Raw genomic sequence first — 21609 nt, forward strand, 5'->3', positions numbered from 1 at the left:
ATTTGACATGTTGAAAAATGACAGGTGTTCAGCCTGCAGGCCAGATGTGCTTCTTGGGTGCCAGTGGGTGACCTCTCGTAACACAGCTCTTGGGCATGTGCAGATTTCTTCCTCTCGGGAGGTTGTGATTCTCAGACCTGTTTCATCTGTCCAAGGGGTCCGGGTCCCCTAGACTGGTGGAGTGACCCCCGGGTGCACAGGAACCCCGAGCTTCTCCCTGGACACAAACGTGGCACTGGTGGACAAGTGACATGTTTTTCCTGGTCTGGAAGCATCTCTTTTCTCCAGAACGTCAGGGTCCTTGCGGATGTGGGCAAGGTTAGCCATGGTTCACCACAGCTCCCTTCCTCACAAGGCCTTGTGTCTGCAGGTGCTGGAGACGTGCATGAACCACTGCGGGGAGAAGTTTCATGGCGAGGTGGCCAAGTTCCGCTTCCTGAATGAGCTGATCAAGGTGTTGTCTCCAAAAGTGAGTTCCTGGGCTTGGCCCGCCCTCTGTGCTGCACCTACCCCTGACGTCAGTCTCCAGTGGGCCTCTGGAGGCCCACATGTGGCAGAGCCACCAGTCTGCCGCCAGCTCTCCAGAGGAGGCCGTGCATGTAAGAGCATCTGCTCCCGAGTCCAGGAGGTGCTTGTGCGAGTCAGCTTCTGCCGCCCTCCACCTTTCCCTTTGAAAGTGGCACCTCCTGTTTGAGCGTGCAGCCTAGAAGAGGTGAGGAGCACTATCTCAGGGGCACGGGTCTCCCAGTGGAGGTTCTGCACAGTGACGAGGCATGACTAAGTTTCACCTTGCCTCCTGCCTGGTGTCTGCACCTGTGCTCCTAGAAAGTCCTCCCTGTGCGCTCTCAGGTAACCAGTGTGGATGGAACCCTTTCTTGCTGCAAACCAGCACGTTCTCTGACGTCTCCTGGATGTCCTGCAGTCCATCTGGATTCTGACATTGCCTGGAGTTACCCATTCCTCACTCCCTAGATGCTAAGGGGTCGGTCCTACTAGGGCACCGCCATCTCAGCTGCCAGCAGAGGCTGTGTCCTCCAACTGTCGCACCTCTGCCTTGCCACCTGCCAGCTTGGGGATTTCCACTGCCCCTCCTCCTCCAGGTGCCATAATTCACTGGGACAACACAGAACACCAGAAAGTGCTGTGTTTACTATCACCTTTTTCTTGGATGGGATACATGAGCAGAGCTGAGTGGGGCAGGAAGGCGTGACCCTCTCTTGGATCTGGCCCGCTGCCCTCCTGGCACTTTGGGGCATTTGCCAGCCAGGCAACCCTTGGCTCTCGACAGTCACCAGCCCCACGCGAGAACTCAGTCTCCAGTTCACATTCCTCTGCATCCCTTACTCCGGGGTCAAGGGACAGGCTGAAGGTTCCAGCTCTTCGTGTAGTTGCTCTTTCTGCGCTGTCCAGTCCACTCCTCTGAGACTCCCAAATTACCCATCACGAGTCATTACTGTAAACTCAAGTGTGGTCAAAGGGCCTCCTTGTGAATAACAGGACACTGTATCACTCAGGAAATTCTATGGTGTTTTTGAGACAAGCTCTCGCTTTCTAGTTCAGGCTATCCTTGAATTCCCTATGTAGCCCAGGGTGGCCTCAGACTTTCAGTGATCTTCCTGCCTCAGCCTCCTGAGGATTATAACTGGGATTATAGGTGTGCACCACTATGCCTGGCAGTTCTTTGGGTTTTTGAAGCTCTGGCTGGGAAGTGGGTAAAGATCAGATTTTGTTCTATACTTTCATCAGTCAAAAAAAAAAGAATCTTCCCAGTGACATAGACAAGGTGGTGACCTAGGTCCGTACAAGGTGCACTTTAACCTTAGCGCTGGGTACCCTGGCCTCTAACTGTGTCTCACTCTGCCCCCATCGGGCTGCCTGTTGCTCTGGGCCTCAGTAGCTGCTCCTTAGTGAGAGTGTTGACTGAGAGGTCTCCCAAGTCTCTTCCAGGTAATTTTCTCTCCTTCTGACTTTCAGTACCTCGGGGCCTGGGCCACGGAGAAAGTGAAAGGCAGAGTCATTGAAATACTCTTTAGTTGGACCGTCTGGTTTCCAGAGGACACCAAGATCCGAGACGCTTACCAGATGCTGAAGAAACAAGGTTTGACTGTCGTCCCCACCGCTGTGTCCCTCTCGGCCCTGGAGGGCTCTTCCTTTTTTATAGCTTGTGATCTGTTGAAGGGTGTGCATCTTGAGTGGGACAGGCGAAACTGAAGTAAAGGCTCTTTATCCCTGCAAATAGGCGACCTTTCCTTCCAGTAGGGTTGAGCTTTGTAGTTCTAGCTGCTGTCACTCTGCCAGAGGTCAGATTCCTCTAAGTTTGGCCTGGGGCTGGGTTTGCTGGGACTTTGCTTGGTATCTGTTCCCTGAGTGCTCTTCGTGGTGGAGAGGGCCTTTCTCCGCGCTGTTGCTACTCCTGACAGGCGGCTCTTGCTTGCTATGCAGGAGGCTGAGGTTGAGGCCGGGTGGGCACCGTGTGAGCTTGGTGTGATTTCTCTGGGATCCTGCCCCGCTCCAAGGACACAGTCCCGCTCCTGTCCCAGGGCACACTCCTGTTTGCCCCTGTTCTACCCCAGCTTCAGTGGGTCCCGCCAGTGCGTGGAGGGTGCAGGGTTCATCACTCTTCCCCCAGCAGTCTAGACTTGGCTCTGGGGGAAGAGAGGGCCCCTCAGAGAAGAGCTCATTTTCCATGTTTTATGCCCCTGAAATTTCAGTATTCTCTTGGTAGCTCACGCTGGCCTGTGAGCAACTTTGCAACAATTTTAGCTGAGTTTTTTGTTGTTGTTGTTTTTTTGAGTCAGGGTCTTGCTTTGTAGCCCAGGCTTGCCCTGAACTCGTGGTGATCCTCCTGCCTCTGCCTCCTGAATGCTGAGATTACAGGGGTATACCACCACTCCTGGCCTGAGTTGATCTTACTAGGGTTACTTCCCACTGTTCATCGGAGACACTGCTTTTTCTTAGATTCCAGGCTAATTGATGGTTGCCCTGAAATCTCAGCCCTCTCCTGGATTCAAGAAAAGTTGGTAAATTGCAGGTTGTCTAGTGTTTTTTACTGTTGTTGGGGCAGTCTTTCACCTTTGTGCATTCTGTCTGGGAAGCTGGAGTCTGAATTCCTTTCAGGCTGGGCTCATTTTTTTGGTTTTTTTTTTGGTACGGGAGATTGAACTCGGGACCTTATGCTTGTGAGGCAGGTGCCAGAACCACTGAGCTAAATCCCCAGCCCCTAAGGCTGGGCTTGTTTTGAGAAGGAACTGCCTTTAAGATAGACTGTTTTTCCTTATCGTATACACTCTCTTAGCATTTTTAGGAGCTTTGTCAGGGATCCTGCAGTTTCTGGGCCCTGGGAGGTTATGTGGCTGCGTAAAATGACCATCATTTTTACAGCAGAAGGCCCAGAGTATAGCCCTTAGGGCTGGTTCCACTCTGATGCCCCTGACTTTATGGTGGTGTTTTTGGATTCTCCTCAGAGATAATACAGAACTTCCATCAAGCCCTGGATTTATCTTTTTTTTGGATCTATCTTTTGAAGGCTGTTGATGTGTTTTACTGGGCTATCAGAAACCAAAGGTTTCTGGATTTTATACTAGATCCTGCTGAATCCCCAGGTGTCCATACCTGTATCTTAACTTTGTGAATTGGATATTTTAGGAATCATAAAACAAGACCCTAAACTACCAGTGGATAAAATCTTACCCCCACCTTCTCCGTGGCCCAAGAGCTCCATCTTTGATGCTGATGAAGAGAAGTCAAAGGTAAGGAGCCCCTCCCAGGCCTCAGAAGCTGGTTCAGAGTCTGATCAGGCACCCTTTCTTGGGGACGGTCCCGGAAATGTCCTGTGATCTCTGAACCAGAGTATGGGATATGGGAGGACTAGGGGGTAGGGTAGTGAGAGTTCTTTTCTGGAACTGGCCAGAGGTGGCAGAAGTCCTGGACATACGTGTTCATGGATGGGCCAGACAGTAGATGTTAGGCTTGAACCATCCCCGAATCTGTGCATGTGCCCTCGGAGGAGGGAAGGGCATGAGGGGTGACCCACGGGGCAGTGGGTTGTGGGTCATCGATCCACGTGTGGCCTTGGAGTGGGAGAGGTGGAGAGGGAAGAGTTGCATGTGCGTGAAGATTATTTTTAGAGCCAGGAAGCCTGGTGCCACCATTGTCCTCTCAGAATTGTGAGTCAGACATCATAAGAAAAAGGGGAGGGCTGAGGAAAGTTGTCAAATCCGAGCCCAACAGTTGGGGGTCACTCTAGTGGCCTCGGAGGCTCAGGGGCCGGGGTTAGTGTGGCATGACTTCTAAGGATGGCAGCCAGCTGTGTCACTGCAGTTCAGTTTCCCATCCTTCCTGCCATCTGTCCAGCTAAGGTGGAGGGGCTCCTGTGTGCCAGGTGTCCTGCAGGCTTGGAGTAAAGGGATAAACACATGGCCAAGGTCAGCGCCATCAGAGCGTGTGGCCTGAGGCATGCGCAGACTCCAGCCTTTTGAAATTGTTATTTCTGTCCTGCATGGGCTGAGGGTGTTCCCTCTCCCTGGCCGCCCCACTGGATGCGAGCAGCACCTCCTTATCAGTTATGACAGTCAGGAATGACTCCAGACCTTGTCGTTTGTCCCCTTGAATTCGAATATGATCCTCCCACTCCCTGTTCCATGAAAGCCAGCTGTCTGTTGGGGTAGTCGTCATTCCCGTGTCACAGATTGCATCACTGTGGTGACGCAGTAAGATCACCCATGGAGTGAGCAGCTGCTGCTGGTGTCAACACTGCCAGTGCTGCAGCTCCCGCTCTGAGCTGGGGCGTCACAGCCTCACCCACTCTTCTCACTCAGCTTCTGACAAGACTTCTGAAGAGCAGCCACCCTGAGGATCTTCAGGCTGCAAACCGGCTGATCAAGAGCTTGGTCAAGGAGGTAGGTGGGCCTTATCCAGTTGGGTCAGCAGGACCAGCGTCTGACAGGGTGGATGGACAGTGTGTGCCAGAGGGTGCAGGGGGCCGGTTGGCTGGGAGACATGGCCTCGCCCTGGGCAACAGAGGGGCTGAGAGAGCTCCTGAAGGGCAGCAGGGTGGTGGCCAGCAGAAGTGAGCGTGTTCTTATGTTTCCCGGCTCTTGCTTGCTTTGTTTGAGACAGCATCTTGCTATGTGGCCCAGGCTGGCTTCGAACTCACTATGTAGCCCAGGCTGGCCTCAAACTTGTAGTGACCCTCCTGCCTCAGCCTCCCAAGTGCTGGGATTACAGGCTTGCACCACCATGCTTGGCTCCGGTTGCCTTTTTTGTCATTGTCTTTTTTGAGACGTGGCCTTACTGTGTAGTCCAGGCTGGCCTTGTTTCTCTGGTCTTGGCCTCCCCAGAGTTGGGGATTACAGGTATATGCCACTGCACTCAGTTCCCAGCTCCATTTTCTTTTCGTTCTGTACCAAGGATTGAACCCAGGGCCTCTGTAAGGAGCTACATCCCCAGACTTTTAAATTTTGAGACGCTTTTGCTAAGTTGCCCAGCTGGGCTTGACTTGCGTCCTCCTGCCTCAGGCTCCCAGAGTGCTAGGATTAAGATGTGTGCCGCCAGGCTTGGTTTCCCAGCACTTTATAGACAGACACTGGCTTCTGCCCCGGTGAGAGACATTGGTATGGACACAGACCAAATCTGGGGTGGAGGCTGGTAGGGTACAAAGCAGTCGGTCACCAGGCCCCAGTTCGGCATCGTCGCCCCCAGGAATTCTGGACTTCGAGTCTTTTCCTTGTCCACCGAGCAAGCACCCTCATTGACTTAATGTTCTTGTAACGTCCCTGAGCTTCCCACAGTGCACTGCCCTGTCCCAGCCCTCGTTCAGGCTTCATCCAGAGCTGCTGTGCTCTCACTTCCGTCCTTTCTCTCCCCAAGGAACAGGAGAAATCAGAGAAGGTGTCTAGGAGAGTGAGCGCGGTGGAAGAGGTGCGGAGCCATGTGAAGGTCCTGCGGGAGATGCTCAGCATGTACCAAAGACCGGGGCAGGCCCTGCCGGACCAGGAGGCCTTGCAGGTAACCTTCCAGTCGTGGCTGCATGGTGCTCCTGTGCATGACCGGGTATCGATGTTTTGACCTGCGTGTATCCTTGAAGCGAGCATCACAGTCAAGATAGGAAATGTGGCTGTCACTGCCCCCCATTAACTCAGGTCCTTTTGTCATCCATCCTGATTTGCTCTCTGCTCCGTATAAGTGGAATGCTGGGGTGCATGCCTCTCAGTTGTTGTCTCTCTTGGCATGATTGGTTTATCTCTCCACATTGTCATGTGTATCAGAGCATGTTTTTACGTGGGCAGTAGTGGGTGGCATGGGTTATCCGTTAATATTTGGGATATTTCCAGCCTTTTTTTTTTTTTGATAAAAAACGCTATAGCTCAGTCTGGCCTTGAACTCACTATGTAGCCCAGGCTGGCCGAGAACTCAGGGCGATTCTCCTGCCTCAGCCTCCCAAGTGCTGGGATTACAGGTGTGCACCACCACGCTTGGGTGGGATGTTTCCAGCTTTGGGTGGTTATAAATTAACTTGTTATAGGCTGGGATTTAGCTCAATGTTGCCGTGCCTGCCTCGAAAGCGCAAGGTCCTGGGTTCGATCCTTGCTACAAAAAAAAAATTAAGTTGCTATAAACAGTTGTGTATAGGATTTTGTGTGAACATGTTTTCATTTCTCTTGAGTAAGTAAGTGCCTAAGTGTGGGATTGCTAGATCATATGCTAAGTATATGAAACTGCCAGACTGTTTCCTAAGTGTTTGTGCCATTTTGCATTCCTAATAGCTGTGGTAACTGTTCCAGTGCCTTCGTATTTTATATACCCTGAGATCAGTCTGTTTTTCTGTTCATGCCCTTATTGAAGTAATTAGCACAGTGATGGTGAACCTTTCACTTTTCTTTTTTTTTTCTTTTTTGGGTACCGGGGATTGAACTTGGGTCCTTGCACTTGTGCAGCAGGTGGTGAAACCACTGAGCTAAATCCCCGGCCCAGTTTTCAGTGATACAAACACCCTGCTATGGCATGCATGCCTTAGGTTGCCACCACTATATTAGCATAACATATCATAAAAGCAGCCTTACCACTGGCTAATTTTAGAACATTTTAATCACTCTTAAAGAGAAGTCCTTTACCCTGTATTTGTGTATAAGCTTTTGTGGGAACATAAGTTTTTAATTCTTTTGGGTATATACGTGAGAGTGGAATGAACAGTTCCTATAGGAAGTCTGTTTTTAACATTTTGAGGGCCTGCCAACCAGTTTCTAAAGTAGCTGCACCACACCAAAAAAAATAGCTGCACCAGTTTACATTCCCACCAGCACTCATGAGGGTTTCCGTTCTTCCTGTCCTGTCGACACTCTGTCTGTGTGCGTGTTTTTTTGAAGTCATCTTAGGTGTAAAGTTGTATCTAATTGTGGTTTTTTATTTCCCTGATGGCTTATGTTGAGGATTCTTTCGTGTGTTTATTGGCCACTTGTTTTTTGTTTTGTTTTTCACTTCGTTTTTTGAGGCAGGGTCTTGCTGTGTTGTTTAGGCTGGCCTTGAACACCCAGTGATTCTCCTGCCTCAGCCTTCTGAGTGCTGGGATTACAGGTGTGCACCACCACTCATGGCAGATGATTTGTTTTAGAAAAATAGTTGCAAAAACTAAGGTGCTGGGAATGATATTTCCTCAATTGCCCTTCAGGAAACCTTTTCCTTTCAGTTTCACCAAGTTCAGCAACACTTTTGTAGTTGGTGTCAAAGTGCTGTCTGACACTTGATGTGCAAAACACAACACTTTCACTACATAGAATAAATAGCACTTTCTCACTGTGTTCAGTCACTCCAAATGACTCTGTCCAGGGCTCTTGGAACGATCTTCCACAATCTGTTTTCAGTTTTGGGGGGTGGTTTTTGGTACCGGGGATTGAAATCAGCTCCTTGCACTTGGAAGGTAGGCACTGTGCCACTGAGCTAAATCCTCAGCCCTGAGTAGTCTTTTTTTTTGGTACTGGGGATTGAACTCGGGTCCTTGCACTTGAGGGGCAGATGGCAGAACCACTGAGCTAAATCCCTGGCCCTGAGTAGTCATTTTTTGGTGTTCAAGACTTGGAGTCTATAAAAACCCAAAATTTAAAAAATGAAGCACCCAACACAAATCTATCCCTGTGCCAAAAATAGCTAACACTATTGTTAACACTAAAGAATAGGATCGTTGCCCAGGGATTTCACTCAGTGGTTTCTCCGCCTGCTGCTCCAAGTGCAGGGACCCGAGTTCGATCCCAGGTACCAAAAAAAAAAAAAAAAAGAATGGGATTGTCCCTGAATCAACAGTCTACAGCAGTGATTCTCAGCTGGGGTACCTCTTGGATTTGCTGACCACCAGTGTAAGGGGGCAGTGTTCCTTGAGCACTAGCTTTTGGCCTGCCCCGAAGAAGGCGTCTGAGTGCATTTCCTGCCTTGGGAGCTTCTGCTAAAACCACAGCCATCCAAGCCAGTATATACATATATCCTTGTTCTTGTTCTCATGAATTCTTCACGAACAACTAAACATAGTGCTGCAGATTCAAACATGCCGGGGGAGAGCACAACATTAACAGAATTTCAGTCTCAATTGGAACGTCTCTTTGCTGGATCTTAGGCGTTCAATTTCAATTTTTCATAAGAAAACACAAAGCTAAAATCTTGTGTTAATAAAAACAAATGTATTAACACAGGCAGGCCAAGCACATGTATGTGTAGACTGTATACCTTTGGGAGCGTACTGACTGGCCAGGCGAAAGCCCGGTTGAGTCGTGGCTAGGGAGCTGCAGCCCCTGATCTCATCGCCTGGTGCTGCCAGTGCTTTTTGAGCATGCGCTTGCCCACTGTGTGCACCATTACGGGTGCTGAGGCAGTCCTGGAATGGCGTGGCTTGCGTGCCACAGGGAGGGCTTCGTGTACTCGCTATGGCACACGTCCCATGGGTTCACCACTACCGTCTTAGCCCATTTTGGATCAAGTTTGCCTTCTTTTCCAGGTTACCTCAGGCTTCTCTTACTGTAGCTTTCTCTTCTGTGCATAGGGAAGGTGGCCTTCCCATAGCTCCTTTGTTTACCTGTCCTGCCCATTTATAAAATCAGCAAAAACAGATGAGCGTCTTTCCCAAATCCAAATTCCTGAGAAAAAAATCAATTTGGCCAGCTCAGGTCATGTATCTGCCATGTATCTGACTGGGCTTGGGCCAGGTTAGGGAGAAACCATGCTGGTCATCCCTGTGGAGGGGGGACAGGACTCAGAAGGCCTGCTGGGCTCAAGCCAGGCAGACGCCCGGAGCCCATTTCTCCCTTGGTGAGGTGGTGCCAGGGTCCCTCGGGGAGGTCATCGCGTTGGACTTTGCAACAGCACATCTGTTCCCCACCTGCAAAGGAGCAGGAGTGAGGTAGCAGTTGGAGGGAGGCCTGGTATATGAGGTTACCTGAGCTCCCTTCAACAGAGGAAAGCTTAGCTGTGTGGAGCGCCATCTGTCTCCTCTTTAGCAGCATCAGGAGGGTGAGGCTGTGCAGTTCTGTCTCCTGGGATGAGGAAAAAGACTTTCTGGATGGGGCTGGGGAGATGAGGGTTAGCTCCAGGGGAGCCCTGTGGCTAGGCATCATGGGAGCATTGTAGAGGGACTGAAGCATCGTGGTAGCAGGGGAAGTTGTCCCGTTGTTTTGGCTGTTCCTGCCCAGGGCTGGGATGGGCCTGAGGAGGAGATGATGCTGCATACACAGGGACGCATACACAGGGACGATGGGTTCTTTTCTGAGCTAAGGTCTTTTGATAGTTTTTTAGACTTCTTTTATTAAAAAAAAAAAAAAATCATACCCTGCTGGGCATGGTGGTTACACCCCTTGTAATCCCAGCTACTCGGGAGGGTGAGGTGGTAGAGTCACAAGTTCGAGGCCAAGCTGGGCAATTTAGGGAGATCCTCTCTCAAGAAGGCCTAGGAATGTGGCTCTGGTAGAGCACCTGCTAGCCTAGCATATGCAAGGCCCTGAATTTGAGCCTCAGTACTGAAAAGAAAATTACTCACAGTGCAGACTTTTTCTGAAACTAAGTGCCATGTTACTTCAGACCTGAGGCCTGAATCCAGGAGCCTGAGGAGGCCTCGACTTCGAGCTTGAGGCAGGGGCAGGGCACAGGATGTGTGTGAACCAGGCTCTGCTCCCCAGGTCGTGTATGAGAGGTGTGAGAAGCTGCGGCCCACACTGTTCCGGCTGGCAAGTGACACCGCTGATGACGACGACGCGCTCGGTAAGGGCTCTGTGTCCCTGGGCGTCGCAGGCGCCCCCAGAGCAGAGCCTGTGTGGTCGTGGCTGTGCCAGGAGCAAGGGAGAAAGGCTCTTGGTTCCTTGGGGTTGGGCTGCCTTAGAAGTGGCTTCTAGAAGAACCTAGGCTTGAGCAGGACCTCAGCAGATGAAGAAGCCTAGGGAGGGTTAGAAACTTAGTGTGACGATTAGGTGTGGATCAGTTCCACAGAGGCCCGAGACCAGTGCCCCTCACCCTGTTTTTTGTCTGTCTTTCTTCCCTGGAAGATAGGTCCCTTGACCTGTAAAGTTCTTTGAAGCTGCTAGTTGCACCCCCCCCCCCCTTGGCAATGTTAATGTCTTCTGCTCCTGATAGTTCTGATAATTGCCAGTTAGATCGGGCTAGATCTGGTGAGGGTTAGCAAGAATTTAGGCCAGGCGTGATGGCTTATTCCTTTAATCCCAGCACTGGGAGGCTGAGGCAAGAGGGTCGCAAATTTCAGCCTGGCCTGGGCAACTCAGTGACTCAGTGAGTCTCTGTCTCAAAATAAAAAATAAAAGCACGAGGATGAAGCTTGGTGCAAAGGCCCGTTCAGTTCCCAGTACCCAGATGTTGGGGGCTTTGTCATAGAGGTCCATGGTATCAGTGTATCTACATTTTATTCATCATCAACCCCTATTTTCTCAGTGATTGCAATGAGGTCAAAGGTAGTCAAATGTAAGTTTGTAAATAACTGGTTGGAACATGCCAAGGAAAACACTTCCTACGGAACTGTAGTCTCCACTCATAGCCAGGAAATCTGAGGGCAGTAGTACTCTTCTCTCTCTAGAAGAAATTCATTTGAGTGTAAACCAGACTCTGGGATGCTTGTGCAGTTTGGGAATCCTACGTGTATTTTATACTTACATCGTGTTTCAATTTGGATGCCAAATTTTCATGGGAAATACTGAACCTACATTTATAGTTTTATAAAATTTGTAGGTTAAAAAGCTGACTCATAGCTCAGTGGTGCAGTGCCTGCCTGGCAAGCTCGAGGCCCTGAGACTGATTTCTGGTACCAAAAGAGAAAAAAAGCTGACTCATACCGCTCTGTTCTCTAGATACTTAAAAGCTTTCCAGGAACTGAATCAAGTACTGAGAAATTCTTCTAGTGTATGTACCCAGATTGACAGAACAGCTTGAGATTTTAGCTTTAGATTAAAGTTAAGTGTCAATTCTTCATTGAAAGAGCCATATTCAAGTGCTTACTGTTGGCTGTCATGGCGGACAGTGCAGATGTGATAAAAGAATTTGTTTCTTCCTACATTGGGAACTAAGAGTTTTAGGGCTCAAGGTTGAGTAACGCAGTCTAATAGGGGCCTGGTCATACAGTCTGGGGACAGGAGGCATGGATATGCTGAGCCTAGTCGACTGTGTGAAGGCTGCTTTTTGTTTTATTTTTTAATTTTTGAGACAGGTTCTCACTATGTAGCTCAGGCTGACCTTGAACTCACTATGGAGCTTGCTCGAACTCAGAGCAGTCCTCCTGCCTCACCCTCCCAAGTGCTGGGAGAAAGCTGCTTTTTTTTTTTGGTACCGGGCCTCGAACTTTGGTCCTTGGGCTTGCTCAGCAGGCAGTGAAAGCACTGAGCTAAATCCCCAGCCCTGAGAAAGCTGCTTTTTAAAATGGCTTAGAAAAGGCTGAGCTCGGGGTAACTAAACTAGGGGTTCTGAATTTTCTCTCATTCTTCAGCGGAGATTCTCCAGGCAAATGACCTGCTCACTCAGGGAGTTCTGCTGTACAAACAGGTGATGGAGGGTCGAGTCACCTTTGGGAACACAGTGGCCAGCTCAGTGGGAGACATTCCTGCCTCCAGAGGTATGTGGGAAGAGCTCTCCCTGCCTTCTGCCGTGAGGCAGCCTGTCGGATCCCAGAAAAGGGATGGCCCCTCAGAGTATTCAGGGTTATGGTGTAGAAATGAGAGAACTCGCCCCCGACCCCTTGCTGTGCAAACAAGTTCCAGGCAGCCACTGTCGGAGAAGCCAGCACGCAGCAGCAGCCAGGTTGGGCCTCAGCTTTGGCTACAGCAGAAGCAGATGGCTGTTTCATGCCTGGGTTTGAGTCCTTTCCATGCAGGTGCACATCCAGGAGCTAGACACCGAAGAAACGGTCTTCCTCAGTGCCTTAGTGGTCCCAGGCCGGCAGTCTCGGTCAAGATCATTGGTTAAACAGATCCTTTGGTCTCTGGCATTGACCTCCTGAATCAAGACTCCTAGGCATTGATTGTGTTGTCTGTGTTTATCAAGCGCTGTAGGGGATTCTGATCGGGTGTGGTCAGAAACTTCTGAAGGACTCGGAGCTGGAGGGGCAGCCACGTCTGCTGCTGCTCAGGCTGATGGCACCTTCGGAGGAGGACTTAGCTCTGGGGTGGGAAAAACAGTCCTCTGCCTGCCTCTCTGTCAGAGCGGGCTCAGGCTGTTTCAGCTAAGGGAAGTGATATATTCTGGAGCCATGTGGGGGGTGGGAGAGTGGTGTAATATGTCTTTTCATTAGGTAGAGGCCTGGAGATACTGATAGACATGGAGAGTGCTCTCATGTCTGAGCAACGCATTCTCCACGCTTGTGTGTTTTCTAGTCTTTCAGCATCCAGCATCAGGCTGCATGAAGAATTGCCCCCTGATTGACTTGGAGGTGGACAGTGGTCCTCAGCAGGCTGGGCCGGTGGCACCATCCTTGCTTCATCAGGACCTGGCAGCCTTAGGTGAGAAGAATTAGAAGGAATAGGCCCAGTGGTCCTGAGCAGGGAAAGGGAGGCAGGTTTCCCTCTGGGAGCATGGACCTGCTTTTGGGGAGCCAGGGCTTTCGGGCAGTTCAGACAAGTTCCTTTGCGTCTTAGTCCCAGATTTGCCACGAGTGAGTTGAGTGGCTTTGCTAGCTTCCTTCTTTTTCTTTTTTCTTTTTTCTTTTTGGTACCAGGGATTGAACTTGGGACCTTGCACTTGCAAAGCAGGCGACAGAACCACTGAGCTAAATCCCCAGCCCAAGCTTCCTTCTTTTTCTTGATTTTGCGAGTGTCCTTCCCAGAAAGGGCGGAGGGTCAGCTGATCTCTGTCTTGTCGGTGGAGTTACCATTGGGCACGTCTGTTCTTTCTTACAGGGATCAGTGATGCTCCTGTCATGAGCAAGGTAGGGAAGCTCTCCCTGGGGTCACGGGGGCGGAGGGCCTTGCAGACCTCAGTGCTGCTGGGGAGAGGGGCTACTGAACCATCCCGGTGGGCTTGGCGCTCCCAGTGATATCTGTTCCCTCTCCTTATCTTCTGTTCTGCCAGGCTTCTACTTCCTAAAGGTCTGCTCAGGAGTACTGTGCTCTCCTGCTTTATATTTCTCCTCCCACATAGGACCCACACTGAGCCCGGGAGTTGGGAGCTATCCGGTCGTGCGGACGCTAGCCTTATTTTAGCCATTCCTGGTCTGACAGGTTGCCGCCCAGAATTGCTGTAAGGAAAAGAAGAATCCTACCGGCAGCACCCTACCCGGAGGTGGTATTCAGAGCCCTTCTGCAGACAGGAACTTACTGGATCTCCTGTCCCCAGAGCCTTCTCCAGGCCCTCTGTGAGTCTTCTGGCTAAGGGTGGCAGACAAGTCTGGCCTCCATGTAGAGCACCTCATGCATAGAGCCAGGGGCTGGCACCATGACAGCCTGAGGTCTCTCCCCTTCCACTAACGGGCGCCCCCTGCTGGTGGAAGTGCGGTGTGCCGCCTCCACTTCCACTTTCTTTGTGGTACTGGGGATTGAACTCAGGACCTTGTGCTTGCCTTGTGCTCCACTGAGCTACATCCCTGGCCCCTCCTCCACTAACTTTCCTTCACGGGTTATATAGGAATTAGTGGTTCGGCTTCGACATCCTACATAGGGTGTTTTTTTTGGTACTGGGGATCAAACTCAGGTCCTTGCACTTACACAGCAGGTGGCGAAACCACTGAGCTAAATCCCTGGCTACATAGGGTTTTTAAAAGACTAGCAGAAAGAAGTAGATAATGGTGGTGATTTTATGCTTATTTATTTTCCTCAATTTCTGGGTAATTTAAAATTAAGCAAAACTTGATCCCTAGAGGAATCTGTAGTAGGTGTCCTAAATACCACTCTCTAAAAACAATGATGAGGGGCCAGGGATTTAGCTCAGTGGTTCCACCGCCTGCCTCGCAAGCACAAGGACCGGAGTTTGATCCCCGGTACCAAAAACAAAACAAAAACATAAAAACAATGGTGAGAGCCGGGGATTTAGCTCAGTGGTTCCTGCGCCTGGCTCGCAAGTGCAAGGTCCCATCCCTGGTACCAAAAAAACCAAACCAAACAAAACAACAACCTTCCCTGGTACCAAAAAAAACCCAAAACAAAACAAAGCAAGTGCAAGGTCCCAAGTTCGATCCCTGGTACCAAAAAAGTAAAGTAAAATAAAAACAATGCTGAATTTTTTTTTTATACATGGTAGTAATGCATTGTGGCTTATTTTTATGCAAATGGCATCCAGATTTATACACTGTACTCTACTGAGGCTTTTTTCATGTCATATTACACCTTTGGAACATTTTCATATTTCTATAAATCTGCCTTGTTTTCTTCAGTAGCTACATTATAATTGATTATGTGTATATATTTGATTATTTCCCTCCGAATGGATATCATGTATGTGTATTTTTGCCTTCCTCACCACCTTTTTTTTTTTTTCGGTACCAGGGATCGAACTCGGGACCTTGCGCTTGCAAGGCAGGCAGTGGAACTACTGAGCTAAATTCCCGGCTCCATCCTCTTGTTCTTTACAAAGACTAAGCACAGATTCTTGGACTTCTCTACAGTTCTTGGTGGTCTTTGATATTTTTCTCTCTTTGTAGGAATTATGTTCCACAGAAGAGTATCCCCAAGGAAGTGCCGCCAGGCACTAAGTTATCCCCGGGTTGGTCGTGGGAAGCTGGCTCGTTGGCTTCTTCCCCGGCCTCACAGAGTACACCTCTGGCTCAAGTGTTTGTCCCTTTGGAGTCGGTGAAGCCCAGTAAGTGCAGCTGCACCCCTTTTCTTCCCCTTTCTGTTAGCCTCCTGGCTTCCCATTCCAGATTGGTAGGAGTGTGGCCCTTAAATCTGCCAAGATAAGTGGTGGATTTACCTGGGGGCAGAGGTTAAGAGGGAGCTGCTCTGTTTTCTAGCTATTTTTTTTTCTAAAGTCTTGTCTGTCATAGGATTGTCACCGTGAAGGATATTGGCAGGCAGGACTTAATGAGGAGCCGGAGTCTCCTGTGGGACCTGTTTATTCATGTGCAATTCAGGGAGGGATGTTTAGTGTGGCCTGAAATGACAGAGAAGAGGTGGGAGTCGAGAGGAAGAATTTGGCGAGAGAGCCTCTCTCTAGGGATCTTGTTAAGTACGAAAAATAGGTGTCACCTCTGTTGGAAAGGAAACCAAAGGACCCAGCCAATGAAGGTGACACCTGTGATCAACAGAGCAGGTCTGGAGCAGCAAACGAGCCATGTCCTTGGCTCCAAGGCTGTGCTCTTCTAGGGCACAGAGTCCCCTGTCGGGAGGAGGGAGTCCAGAAGTCCTAGCACCAAGAAGGGGAATTTAAACATACTTGGGAAGTAGTAGATGCCCTTTGCACATCTGCTTTATTAGTTTTTGGTTTAAAAAATAATGCGTACTCATTATTAAATTCTTGGTTTCAATAATTAATGCCAGTTATATAAGACAGTAACATTTAGAGAAGCTGGGTGAAGTATATGGCAATTCTTTTATTAGTTTTGTAACATTTTGTGAGAGAAAACAAAGCCGCAATGTTAAAAGAGCTACATGCTCAGTGTGATCTTCCTGTTTGAAGTTCCCAAGTAGCTGGGCTTACAGGTGTGCACCACCAGGCCTAGGTGATGCCTTCTCTCTATACTCTCCTAATAATTAGCCCACTCTTTTGTTTTTGGGGTTTTTTTTGGTACCAGGGATTGAACTTGGGACCTTGCACTTGTGAGGCAAGCAGCAGAACCACTGAACTAAATCCCCAGCCCCTAGCCTATTCTTTTAAAAAATGGTGAAATGCTAGGTGTAGCCAATTTAAAATCTTGATCTGCATTATCAGTTCCCTTCCAACAGGTTTTCTTTTACCCTGTACTCTCACTACCTTTCATACCTCAGTGGTATTTTCAGTCTTTCCAATTCTTGACAGTCACATAAAACTATATTTTTATAATATGCATTTTGATAAGTGATGTTTGGCGTGAGGTAAGGATCTTATTTAAATCCTTAGAAGGGACTCTAGCTCTGAAGTGCTTCTCTCTGAGTGGAAGTTTCTCTTTGAGATGAGCCACAGAGTAGGCATGTTTTATTCAATTTTTCCACTGTAAGAGAATAGCTGTCTGCTCTTTGTTTTCAAGCTTTGTTTCCCACACTGTTTTCAGTCTTTTGTTTATAATTAGTAATTAGGAGTTGCTCCATTGTTTTTTTTTTGGTACCGGGGATTGAACTCAGGTCCTTGCGCTTGCTCAGCAGGCGGTGAAACCACTGAGCTAAATCCCTGGCCCGTGCTCCATTTAATGTTTTAAAATGTGGGGAGAAAAATCAGACTTGAACTGTATGCAAGAGTTATTCTCTAGAGTCAGGGATTTAGCTCAGTGGTTCTGCCGCCTGCCTTGTAAGCTCAAGGATCCAAGTTTGATCCCCAGTACTGGAAAAAAAAAAAGTAATTCTATAGTAGGAAAAGTATGGTCCAAAATAGCAAAAGTAAGACCAGGTGGAACGCCATTTTTTTAAAGATGTACGTGGTCTGTTTTCTGTGTGTCTTTTACTCCACTAGGGTAAATATGTCCTTGATGTAAATGCAAAGCATATCTCTTTGATTAAGCCGTAGATATAGTAGGCATTACAGTATAATTCAGTACTGTAATAAAAAATAATCACACTCCAAAAAAAATTTCCCCAGATGGTTAGTCATTTGGGTGCCTTTTCTTTATTTGGTACTGTGGATTGAACTCAGGACTTTGCACTTGCGAGGCAGGTGGCGACACCACTGAGCTAAATCCCTGGCCCTGGGTGCCATTTACTGAATCACCTCCTGACTTTTAGAATGTTTTTTATGTTAAATTCTCGGGCTTGAGTCTGTTCTGCATGCTGTATTTTATACCACTTTATCGGAACTGGAATTCATCTCTATTCACAATACAAACACAGTACTGTATCTCTGACTTTTCTTTTTTTGGTACCGGGGATCAAACTCGGGTCCTTGCGCTTGCGCAGCAGGTGGCGAAACCACTGAGGTAAATCCTGGCCCTCTGACCTTCTTTTTCTTTTTACTTGTTGGTTAGTCTCATGTGTATCTCCCCCCACCCTGCATTAACATTAGAATCATTTCTATTTTTTTTTTTTTTTTTTTTTTTTTTGGTGCTGGGGATCAAACTCGGGACCTTGTGCTTTCCAGGCAGGCACCGGAACCACTGAGCTAAATCCCCGGCCCTCATTAGAATCATTTCTTAAGCGCAAGGACCCGAGTTCAATCCTTTCTTAGCTAAATTAAAACTGTTTTTCTAGGATTTTCATTAAATCTATTAATTTGAGATTTACTGTTTATAATTTTGTAAAACTAAATATAAGGATGGGTGTGGTCATGTGTAGGTAGTCATACAGAAAAGACCAGAATGAAATAAGCCCAAGTGCTTGTACTGCCTATTTCTGGGTAGTTCCAGGAATGTTTATTTCTTGGGGTTTTGTATTTTCTGTAGTGTTCATGCATTATTTGAATCATAGTTGTGTCTCCTTCAGAAAGGTTGTTTTTAAAAAATTGGTAATGTGCTTCGGGTGGTTGAGTGATGGAGAGAGTCAGTTCGGAGGGCCGTGGGTGTCCGGAGAGGCCGTGAGGACCTGGGTCGTGGTGGTAGAGAAGGGTTAAGTCCCAGAGCTGCAGAAGCCGCGGCACTGGTGGTGACGCCCACACCTCTCAAGCCGGCCGCCGTCGCGCAAGTCTGGCAGTGCTAACCCTCCGGTTGGGCCCCTCTGCCAGGCAGCCTGCCTCCCGTCATTGTGTACGACCGGAATGGATTCAGGATTCTGCTCCACTTCGCCCAGACGGGGGCACCCGGCCACCCTGAGGTGCAGGTGTTACTGCTGACCATGACGAGCACTGCTGCCCAGCCTGTGTGGGACATCACGTTTCAAGTGGCGGTGCCAAAGGTGAGTCACTTGCTGCTGGCCACCTGCTCTGAAATTTTCACTACTGGAAAGCCACTTTTGAGCACGTGTCCTTTGTTAGGGCACGCAGAGTTAGGTATGAGAATTTGTATTCAGACTGGCTTGAAGATAAAATGGGAATTGTATTGCCTCACTTAACCAGGGATTCCTAAATACCTGACTTAAGATTCGAGTTGATCCAGGTGGGCTTCTAAGTAATTCCTGAAGAATCTCTTCCTATCTGTTGATGCTGCTTTCCTTTTGGTACTATGCTCTGACAGTCTTCCACAGATCAGGAATACGACTACAGCAGCTCCGGAGTTACGTGGTCCTTAACTCTTGTAATCACAGAAAGAAACTCCAGCAGGTGCGGTGGTACATGCCTGTTGTCCTAGCTACTGGGGAGGCTGAGGCAGGAGGATAGTTTAGGACCAACCCGAGCAACATAGAGTCTATATCTCAGACAAGCGAAAAGAAACTCTGGCCTGTTGTGAAGCATGCATAGTCCCTATCCAAAAAAGGGCTCTGATTGGCCTTGTTTATGTTACTTGCCGACCTTGGACCAATAACTTGTGGCCAGGGAAATGATGTGTCTGGCCAATTTGGAATATATGTCCATCCCTATTCAAGGGAAGTAGGGACCCACTGATTATCAGCTATGTCTCATCACAGGGGAAGGGGCAGGTACTGAAAGGAAAGGGTCAAGGTAAATGCTAAGACATATGTTCTCTAGTCCTCATGGTAGACTTGAGTATGTACTGTTTGGGGGTAGTTTTTTGAGACAGGGTCTCACTTTGTAGTGCAGACTAGCCTGGAACTCACTGTGTAGCCCAGGGTGGCATTGAACTCACTGCAATCCTCCTGCCTCAGCCTCCTGAGTGCTGGGCTTACAGGTGTGTGCCACCATTCCCAGCATATGTACTGTTGTTATGAGTTATCAGTCCAAGGCTCAGAAGTTAAATATGTTGCCCTGGGTCACAGGGCTTATAAGAGGCAGAGTGAAGATTAACTCGTTTATCTGTAGTGCTGGGGATTGAACCCAGGGGCTTTGTATTGAGCTACATTCTCAGCCCTTTTTAATTTTGAGACAAGGTCTTGCTAAGTTGCCTAGGTTGGGTTCGAAACGTGATCCTCCTGCCTCAGCCTGCAACAATGCTGAGATTTTAGGTGTGCATCCCCACACTTGGGTTCAAGATGTGCCCTAGCTGTTTATGCTGCTCGTCAGATGCCAGCCACTGAGCATGCGCCTCCAGGTCTTGTGTGTACATGGAAGGAAAGCCCGTTAGGCCTTCATCCATCAGTGGGAGCTGTCTGCATGAGCTCCTGCAGGCGCTTGAGAAACCTGTTTCTTCTTTGAGGGTGGTGTGGAGGCTGAGCTCCTGTGCCCTGGTCTCCTTCACCAAGGCTGTCGCTGTCCAGGGATGAGTTACATGCTGGGTTTTCCCCCAACAGTCAATGCGAGTGAAGCTGCAGCCAGCGTCCAGCTCCAAGCTTCCTGCATTCAGCCCTTTGATGCCTCCAGCTGTGATATCTCAGATGTTGCTGCTTGACAATCCACACAAAGTATGTTCTGATGTCTTTCCTAGCAGGGAAATGGGGACCCCTGAAGTGTAGGGAGGGCGCTGTGTTGGTGGAGAAATGTGTCTGAGGCCTTGTCAAGTCGTGGGTTGGGAGGGGCAGGGTGTGGGACATCCCTTGCTAGAGTCTTCTTTTCTTTGGGGCTGATTAAAAACAGCTTAGGGCTGGGCTGGGGATTTAGCTCAGTGGTTTTGCGCCTGCCTTGAAAGCTCAAGGACCCAAGTTTGATCCCCAGCACCCCCCACCAAAAAAAAAGAAAGAAAGAAAAACAGCTTAGGGGTGGATTGTTGTAGCTGGGAATCACAGACGTGAGTCATACCATGGAGGGTCTTCCTTAGTGAGTCCTTCTGAATGGCAGTCTGTCCCAGACCTGTAGAAGTACAGAGGTGCCAGAAAATATGTCTGGCTTCCTTGTGCTTGTAGCCCCGAGGAGGCTAGGCCAGGGTACCCAGGTCACACAGCTGTTGGATGTCCTCTTGTAGCTTGTTCTTGGTGACTCCTGGTTGGGTGAATGCTTTTCCTTTGGGCTGGCCTCTGTGCTGCTCCCCTCTAATTTAACATCTCGTGTCTCTCATGTCCCAGGAACCTATCCGGTTACGGTATAAGCTGACATTCAACCAGAGTGGACAGCCCTTCAGCGAAGTAGGAGAAGTGAAAGATTTTCCCGACCTGGCCGTGTTGGGGCAGCCTAACTCCTCACAAGAGGACCCTTGGAGTCAGGCTTAGGCCAATGTTCTCTGTCTTGTCGGGTAGTTGTGGTGACTCTGCAAAGTGCCAGGGCTCTGTCCCGATGCTGGCTCTGAATGGCAGCCTCTGACCTGTCTGCAGATCTGTGCCTGTGTGTTGTTGGGGCCGGGGGTGGGGAGCAGGGCTTGGGATGCAGGCAGTGTCGGGGACTGACGACCCTCTCTGCTGCAGTCCTGTTTCCGCATGTCGGTGGACACTGCTGTCCCTGCCTTGGGTTGGAGGTTTTATAAGCCAAAGGTTTTTTCATGTGTTGTTATCTTTTCATTCACCCACTCTGTGCCTTGTCTGCCTTTGAAATTCTCGGTTGCTCCCAGGCTGCTGTTCTCAGGGACCTTAAAAGGGACCTGGTCGGTCTTGGGGCAGAGCACGTCCTCTGAGGCACCTGCTTCCAAGAAAGACCTTGTCTCCATTTTCATTCAAGAATGCTGCTTGTGTGTGCTGGGAGAGGACTCCTGAGTAGAATGCTTGTCGCACTGTTTCCAGATGAGGGGCTGCTGCGAGCCCAGAAGAGCACGCTTGGGCCAATCATGTCCTTCACCACTGTGCCTTAGAATTGCCCTCCGTGGACCCTTGGGCAGGAGCAAGCAGACCCCAGGCCTTGCCCAGGCCTCAGGTTACTTGAGGGCTGAACAGCCTGTCCGGGCCCTGACTCAGGACCCTCATTTCTCTCCTCATTCTCTTTTCTCCACAAGCGTTTCCTCCGATCTCTGTGACACCATGTCAGTTATAAATCCTAGCTAGCAGCCAGTCCTTGTCTGTTGACTTCACAGTACAAGATGGGGAACTCTGACATAGATAGACATGAAGAGAGTTGGGCAGTGATTTAAGTTGTAACTAACTATAGAAAGTCTTTTAATAAACACCATGTCGCAAA

At 49.2% G+C, this 21609-nt stretch overlaps 1 protein-coding gene across 2 annotated transcripts in view; it reads left to right on the forward strand.

Annotated features, from left to right (window-relative positions):
* Gga2 (golgi associated, gamma adaptin ear containing, ARF binding protein 2) overlaps positions 1 to 21609 on the forward strand; it is a 30459-nt gene extending 8850 nt beyond the window's left edge. Inside the window, exons 4-17 of one of the 2 annotated variants that reach the window (XM_004855943.4) lie at positions 371 to 469; positions 1975 to 2098; positions 3646 to 3749; positions 4818 to 4898; positions 5869 to 6006; positions 10155 to 10236; positions 11963 to 12088; positions 12846 to 12971; positions 13368 to 13396; positions 13689 to 13822; positions 15104 to 15261; positions 18244 to 18413; positions 19863 to 19973; positions 20571 to 21609. In XM_004855943.4, the coding sequence (XP_004856000.1) occupies positions 371 to 469; positions 1975 to 2098; positions 3646 to 3749; positions 4818 to 4898; positions 5869 to 6006; positions 10155 to 10236; positions 11963 to 12088; positions 12846 to 12971; positions 13368 to 13396; positions 13689 to 13822; positions 15104 to 15261; positions 18244 to 18413; positions 19863 to 19973; positions 20571 to 20714 (1626 nt within the window). In that variant the 3' untranslated portion in view covers positions 20715 to 21609. The remainder of the gene's footprint in view (positions 1 to 370; positions 470 to 1974; positions 2099 to 3645; positions 3750 to 4817; positions 4899 to 5868; positions 6007 to 10154; positions 10237 to 11962; positions 12089 to 12845; positions 12972 to 13367; positions 13397 to 13688; positions 13823 to 15103; positions 15262 to 18243; positions 18414 to 19862; positions 19974 to 20570) is intronic. The other variant, XM_087208871.1, reaches the window with a different exon arrangement.

The sequence above is a fragment of the Heterocephalus glaber genome, unplaced genomic scaffold, assembly GCF_053883595.1.
Source record: "Heterocephalus glaber isolate CG9 unplaced genomic scaffold, H.glaber_assembly_v1.0 deba00000943, whole genome shotgun sequence".
Classification (NCBI taxonomy): domain Eukaryota; kingdom Metazoa; phylum Chordata; class Mammalia; order Rodentia; family Bathyergidae; genus Heterocephalus; species Heterocephalus glaber.